Raw genomic sequence first — 7,690 nt, forward strand, 5'->3', positions numbered from 1 at the left:
CACAGAAGAAATGACATGGTGGGGGGAGTGGCAGATAAAACAAAACCGACTACGCATGGGTTCTCCGTGTGACCTGCTGAGCACTCGGCCACAAACACCCCTCGAGGTCTCACAGTCTTACTTTGAGGCACTCTTTGCCTTTTCCCAGGACTAAAAAACTTCTGATGCTTGTCTCTGTCCACATTCACTCAGGAAATCTCAACTCTTCTTGTGGGAATGAAGTTAGAGGGCAGTGTAGGGAGACTGAAAATGTTATCCCCAAAGTGACACAGTAAAGGCCAGCACCACAGCTACTGACCTAACACGCTAAGCTTTACCTTAAATTAATCTTAAATGACCCTATCCTGAAATACCACAATGAGAAACCCCAAATGAACTCAACATCTGTATCTTTGAAAGAAAGAGCACCTAAGTCTTGGGAGCAGGCACCATCCAGACGTGGGCCTGAACCCCACAGAGGCCCCACTCCTGTCCCTCCCCACATCCACCCACACAAAGAGCAGCAACCATCTCAGCATTCAGAACTGGGGGAAGTTTCCTAAATAATTTATTTCTATTTTCAGAATGTTTGTGCTACATAATATTTAGAAAAAAATTCTAAATGAGGCTTGACTTTAAATATAGTTAAGTTTGCTGGTTGCTGGTGTTTCAAGAAGAGCTAACAGGAAAAGAGGCGCACGCACCCTAGAACAGTGGAGCTGCCAGGTGAGCAGGTGCAGGTTCTGCCAGAGGAAGAGCCTTGAGACCTCAAGGAGCACAGGCTGCCGGGCGAGCCGTGAACGGGACAGCAGGAGGCATTCGGAGACTTACCTTCTTGGAGGCCTGGTACCAATTTGTAAACAATATCTTGCATGGTTCTGTCATGACTGTGAAAAAGAACAAAGGAAGTGCAGTTAGCTAGAAACGTTACCTCTGTAATTCTCGTACATTTTCTATTTGACAATATCAAATTTCAGAATCACAAAGTTGGAGTTTCAGTGAAATTTTACTCCCAGTTTGCACATGAAAAAATGTTTGCACCACCAAAAGTTGCATATGACCTGAAGTGAGGCATCACTTAATCAGCTGCCTGTGAACGTTTCTGATACTGACGGCCGGATGACCAATGCTTATGAACATTTCAAAAACTGATGACACATATGGCAACGAAGGTCCCGCCTGCTGGATGCGGGGCTGACTCGCGGAGTGCGGCCTCTCCCATGACGGTCCCACATCCCACACACTCGGGCGACACCGACCCTGGCTCTCCACCTGGGGGCTTCCTGCAGCCTCCCGGTCTTTGTGGGACTTCCACTGGACACAAAGCTTTTCTTTAATGTTTCCAAATAATGTAGGGAAGAGTCCATGAGATCAGGCCCTTCTTGTGTTCTTTACAGTCTGTCTATAGAGGTTTTCTGAAAAGGTTACATAAGCATAGTATTTCAAATATAGTTCCTACTCCAGTTTGCTATTTTTAAACATAAATCACAATTACGTTTAAGTAATCATTTTCTTTTTAAGGTAAAAAGAGTTAGAGGATTTCTTAGTTTTCAAATCAATTTTAATTTCCAGACATCATTCTTTAAAAAGAAAACCTTATGTGCCCAAATTAGTAATATCTAAATAACTGCAAATGATTGTTTCATAAAGCCTGTAGAAATTTAGCCACCATGGGCCCAGAGTTACACTACACTCCAAAGGTGACCCAGGCCCTGCGAGACCATTGCTCACTATTTCCAAGAAGAACGTTTGAGTTCTAGCAGCTATCAGGCACTGAGAGTCTGTAGCCTGGGGTAGCCCAGCCTGCGGTGTGCAGACTGGCAGGGCCTCTCCTGACCATGACCCACATCAGGACACATTCACACATGATGAGGACAGGACATGCGTGTTCAGGTGTGTATGTGGATGGCACATGCACACAGATGCACCACACAGCTCAGCGGCCTTCAGCACCATGATGCCCTTGATACTTCCTGCTGGGCCCTGCACGCTGGCTCTTTCTAAAGCAGAGGGAGGGGTTGCCAGACCCCATCATCCTGGAGAGAGGGAGGCAGAGACTCACCAGGCTGTCTGCCCTGGACCAGCATGGAGACCTCACCACCTCCTGCCCTCACCTCCCCTGAGCTCTGCAAAACCACACCCCAAGACAGAGGCGTGCACACACACTGCAACAATCACACCCAGAGCATGTGCAGGGTTTCTCCAAAGCAGAACACATGAAACAAAGAGCGGCAGGAAGGAGACATGAGACGTGGGCGAAAGAGAAGCCCGAATGGCCAGGTAATACCTGGAGGTGCCTGAGCTTGCAGAGAACCAGGGTAGCATCAGAGATGCCCTCCAGAGCTCCCACATCAGCAGAACTGAAAGCCGGGCAATGCCAAGTACTGCCAAGAACGCAGAGTCCCAGGTTACCCCAAGCCGGGCATTCGGTGCCCGGAACAGCCGAGCTGAGATGGGGGCACGCAGGAAGCAGCGGGAGAGCTCGGAGCAGCACGCGGCCCACAGTGAGTTGGATGTTCACTGCCCCCCAGCAGGGCACACCAGCTGTGAGGCCTCATCCTGGGGACGCCGTGAGCTGAAGCAACACACACAGCAGGGCAGGGCACGGCACATGGAAAACATGCTGGTGCCATGTGCAAAAAGCTGGAGAAATGGCGAGACCAGGTTGAGCTGCTTGGGGAAACCTGGAGGGCGTCTGCACACGTTCCCTGGGGCGCTGCCTCTCCTCTGCGAATCCTGAAGCTGTTCGTGTGCTTCTAAACTGTGTGTGTGATATGTCCCACAACTTTAAAAGTGAAAAGCACACACAGACGTCTCTCTGCCACCCACTGTGGAGGGGAAGCACTCATTTCCTTGGGTGTGACTCCCCAAATCTGAAAGTCATTTCAAGCTCCATGTGGGAACCACAAGCTCCACCAGGGTGGCCTCTCACCCTCCCTGGCTGGAGTTAGGGTCAAGTCATTCCCCAGGCCTCCCCCAGAAATGGCGGCTGGCTCAGGGGTGGGTCCCGTCCCCCTGAGGCCAGGCAGGCAGCACAGGGCAGAAGAGCTACCGGCCGCAGGTGGGGTGGCAGGGGCAACAGAGGCCTCTGGGGACCACCTGTTCCATGGCAGAAAGGTGGGCCCGAGGGCAGCCTTCCATGTCATATTTAACTGCAGCCAACTTGGTCTCAAGTTTTCTCAAATGACTTGCCATGAATAGGTATAGCTGGAATTTTACAGGAACAGCCCCAGCAGTCCTTGGTCTGACTCCTGGGCTGGTGAGCACAGCAGACACAGGTGCCACTATGTGCGGTCACCAGGGTGCCTAGAGCCAGGAGAGACTGCTGACCAGCTGCGGCTCTGAATGCCCCGCACTCTCCCAGATGCACTCACCCGATGTACTGCAGTGGGTGGCTCTGGTGAATGACAATCCTGCACGTGGGGCACGTGTTGTTTTCCTCCAGGTACTTCACCAGGCAGCTCCTGCAGACTGGGGCAGGAGACATTCACGCAGAAAGTGAGGGCCCAGGGCAGGACGGCAGCTCACACCCTGTGCTAGGCTGGGCCCGCGCTAAGCTGGCTTTCACGAGGACACATTAGCACCCCCTCACAGTTGTAGGCTTCTGGAAGAATACACCTTGCGTTTCAGGCCTTCCTAAACAATGGAAATGTTTTAACTGCCAATCAACTGCCTTACTCAACAGACTTAGGGCTTAGGAATTAAGCAGGGAGAAAAATGTAATGTGAGGAGATGATTGCCAAAGGCTAAAGAGCTGTGAGATCATCAGGATATGGGTTAGTATCTAAAACTTTTACAAGTTGGCCTGAAAGATCACATTATTTTCTCTGTACAACTAGATAAAATTCAATGAAAGTAATCTAAGATTATGCTCACCACTATCTAAAAATACAATTAATTTTCAAGTAAAAATTCTATCAAAATTTGACAAGTATCTTATTTTCTAAAGTGAAAAATATGCCATCGAAAGTCATTTATATTGCAAGTGTTTGCTTTATTTCAAAGACCCTGCTGAGACACGGCAGGCTCCTTGAGATGGACAGACACACTCCTCCTGGCACTTCCGACCAGCAGCCCTGCCCTGAACTGAGGTGGAGCTTAAGAAAGGACAGGACTCGTCAGGCGTGAGGGGTGAACCCGCAGATGCCTCTGTGTGAACAATTCAAGGAATTCATTTGGAAGTTTACAAAATAAGCATCTCTCCCTGTTGGAAATGAACATTCTTTTGTACCGCAGTTCCTGACCTGCTGTTATACAGAAATAATGTGACTTCCCTGTATTTAGCTTCCCTAGGCGACACCTCACCTCCACTGACGTTACCCACAGTATCTTTAATTTGAACTATCTTTCCCGACTTATCCTTGGGAGCTTCTCTATTCCTGGTCCTGGGTACAGCTGTCCCCTGGGCTTGACTTAAAAGCTTTCAGTAACAGAGGAGCACACAGCAGGCTGCGACGTGCTGTGGCATCCTGGCAGCACGTACAGGTGTGCAGACACTCAGTCACTGTGGTGGCGTCGATGAGGTACCCGCTGCACAGGCGGCAGGTGATGTGGGCATTGATGTCCCACAGCTTGATCTTCCTGGTCAACATCTTTGGCTTCTACAAGAGAAAAACATGTTAATTAATCAATGTCTGAAGAACCCTGATGTGGCTCACCCGAGGCTCAGTCCCAATGACGCCCCCCAGGGATAGCACAGTGTGGCAAGAGCACCCAACGTCCTGGTGGCCCAGGACAAGCCACTCGGGCTGAGTCCCACTTCCCCATCTGTAGGACGTGGTGAACCATCAAGTCTCCTGATAGATGGGGTGACCCCACCAAAGGCCCCATGGAGAGTCTGGCACCCAATGAGGACCGCTGTTCCCTCACCCCCTTGGGGTGCTGGCTTCTCTCTGCTGTGAGGGCTGGAGAGGTGGGGGCTGCAGGCGAAGCAGGGTCACGATGCTAGGGAGAGGCAGGGCTGGGAGGTGGGCACAGGTGGGTGCAGGTGGCTGGGCCCAGGACGGATGGCCTGACCCAAGGTGCCGCTGAGGGCAGCCGTCCTCCGTGAGAGCACAGGGGCAGCAGGAGCAAGCAGAGCTGCCCAGGGCAGGAGCAAGGATGTTGGGCCATGGGCATGAGGCCTTGCTGTCTCAGACGCTGTAGACCCGATTCAGAGGCAAATGTGTGTGCACCAAGGCTGGCGGCCCTTTCACTTTGTCCACTCTGGGACCGTCATGGCTTTACTGGCGTCTCTCCTGAGCCTCACAAAATGCTAGGTGGGTCGGGTCCATGGCCCGTTTGGGTGCCCCTGACCCCATCCCTCTGCTGTGTGTCCTCCTGGAGCTTCTCCCCACTCTGGTTGTGGGTGCAGATGCAGGGACTACTACCCTAGCCTGGCAGGGTGGGCATGAGGCCTGGCCCTGCCCACGGGAAGGCGGCCCACCAGGCTGCAGCACTGGCAGAGGACGAGCTCCTGATGCAAGAAACTGCTGCAGGCCACTCCCCTCGTCCACGGGGCTGCCAGCCGTCGAGACGAAACAAGAGCCATGGCAGGAGGCCGGACTGCTGATGTCACTGCAACACCCAAGCGGGAGAGCCGGGTCTAGTCCCTTTGGTGCTTAGACCAGTTTGAACTGGATCCTGCCATTTGTAGGCGGAGCTGTAGCTGAGACCCAAGGCAGCGACAGCCACCTCACTGCTCACATGCTCCGCCTTCACGCCCCATGTCTTTGGTGGAAGGGGCAGCAGGTGCAGACTTTTCACTCATGGGCCCAGAAGGTCAGGGGCCCTAAGCTCCTGTGTCCACCATGTCACCTCCGCCGCACAACTGCCACTGCCAGAAGTGTGTCCAGCCCAGAGCTCTCTGTTGGGCTCCAGACACACCAGCTGCCACTCAGCTGTGACACGGCCTCCCCCTGCAGCGAAACAGCCAGGCCATCACCTTCATGCTGCTGTCCCACTCTGCCTCCCTGTGTCACAGAAAGACCTCGAGAAGCCAGAGCTGCCATCCTCCTCCCCTGGGGCTGAGCTGTGGCGTGTACCCAGGACGGGGGAGTTCCAGACACAGGGAAGGGGAGTGGTGAGGACACGCCCTGGAGTGCTGGAGCAGAGCTGGAGCTGCTGCCACAGCTGTGCTTGGCAGGTGGCATGTGCAGGCTTCATGCGCCCCTGCTGGCTCTCTGTTGGTGCAGGCCTGGACGTGACCACTCCTCGGCAGCACCATACACACTGTGCCAGGTCCTGGTCTCTCCACACTGCCGTCTGCAAAGAGGAACAGGGTCCTCGGAGCTGTGTCTGGGCAGGGAGCACTCAGCGTGAAGCTCAGAAATTGGGCGGGGATGTCAGGACATGGGGACAGTGTAAAGGGCTCCAGTGGTCACATCTGGGACAACCAGACATCAAGAGAAGCACAGATTATAATCAACTGAACATTACAGGAGCCCGGGCGTCCACATGAGGTCGATGAGCAAGGGAACCCTCCTCCTTGCACAAGAAGGTGAAAGAAACGACGGATTAGAAAGTCACCAGTTTACTACACCTCTCAGTGATTCATTCAGGAGCCGTCAGTGGACACTGAACAGTGAGACCCTGGAGGAAGAGACTGTTCATGAAGTCTCAGCACATTTCCCACCAAACCCTCCTCACCACAAAGGGAAAAGCTGACTGCAGGCTGAGGAGACCTTCTGGACCTCCCCGTAACCCAGCGGCCACAGTCAAGGAATCAGCTGTGCCTCCAAGGGACACCTCCGTGGGACAGCCCTGGGAGCTTCCTGCCGAGAGCGCCACCAGGAGACACCCAGCTGATCTCACAGGTGGGACGGCAGATCCTCAACACTGTCCCCGTCACGAGACAAGGAAAGCCCATGGAACAGGCCACCCACGTGCAGCGCCCAACAAACCAGAGAGCAGAGAGAGACATGCGGCTTCAGGCCTGCAGACCATGGCAGCCAGGGAGCCTCGACAGCCAGGGGTGTGAGCAGTGAGACAGGAATCCTCGCCCGTCCTCCCACCTGACAGTGCCTGGCCTCACCTCCTCTAGGCGGCTGCGAGTCTCTCCTCCGGTCGGGGCATGTGGGCTTCAGGCCAGCACTCGGACGCGACACCCCCTCCTCTCTCTGCACTCTGGCTGGCTCCTGCACCTTCCTGCTGGCCCCTGCTCTCTTTCCATTTTCTGGCACAGAAACGGCACCTGTTACCTCATGCCCTGTTGTGGACGTGCGATTGCACACAGTCACACAGTGGCAGAGCCAGTCAGACACACCAGCCAGGGGAAAAATGCGAGGACACACCAGTGATGCCAGAGACCACTGGCTTCTTCTGCGGCTAAACTCAAGGTCAAGTGCACCAACCCACAGACAGTGAAAGAGACGAAAAATCAGCTTAACTGCATGTACCTGTGAGTGGTGGCCTGGAGTCCCCGCTACATCGTGAAGCCTGTGGAGAAGCAAAGGCAGGTGTCACGCGCCAGGGACGGGGACGGGCCGTCCCGGCTCCCAGACCCGCTGCAGCTCGGAGCCGTGCTGGGTTAAACAGGTCCGTTCATTTACTTGCTCTAAACAACAAAAGAAAAGCAGGAATTATTTTGTTTTTCCACTTTTTTAAATTTCCATTTTAAAAATTTATCCATATACAGCGTAGTTGACTTTCGTGTCCCTTTACCAAGTCCTCCTTTCCCACCTCCCTTTCCCTTCTCCCCACCATGAACATCGTATCTGTTCACTCGTCTTAA

At 53.5% G+C, this 7,690-nt stretch overlaps 1 protein-coding gene across 2 annotated transcripts in view; it reads right to left on the minus strand.

The window, feature by feature from the left end:
* Positions 1–7,463, minus strand: part of PCGF3 (polycomb group ring finger 3) — a 33,509-nt gene extending 26,046 nt beyond the window's left edge. For both annotated transcript variants that reach the window (XM_008569414.1, XM_008569421.1), the window contains exons 1-5: positions 7,356–7,463; positions 6,992–7,132; positions 4,463–4,580; positions 3,354–3,450; positions 811–866 (exon numbers count right to left, since the gene is read on the minus strand). In XM_008569414.1, the coding sequence (XP_008567636.1) occupies positions 811–866; positions 3,354–3,450; positions 4,463–4,571 (262 nt within the window). In that variant the 5' untranslated portion in view covers positions 4,572–4,580; positions 6,992–7,132; positions 7,356–7,463. The remainder of the gene's footprint in view (positions 1–810; positions 867–3,353; positions 3,451–4,462; positions 4,581–6,991; positions 7,133–7,355) is intronic.
* Between the last annotated feature and the right edge of the window lie 227 nt (positions 7,464–7,690).

This window comes from Galeopterus variegatus, unplaced genomic scaffold, assembly GCF_000696425.1.
Source record: "Galeopterus variegatus unplaced genomic scaffold, G_variegatus-3.0.2 Scaffold26, whole genome shotgun sequence".
In the NCBI taxonomy this organism is placed as follows: Eukaryota; Metazoa; Chordata; class Mammalia; order Dermoptera; family Cynocephalidae; genus Galeopterus; species Galeopterus variegatus.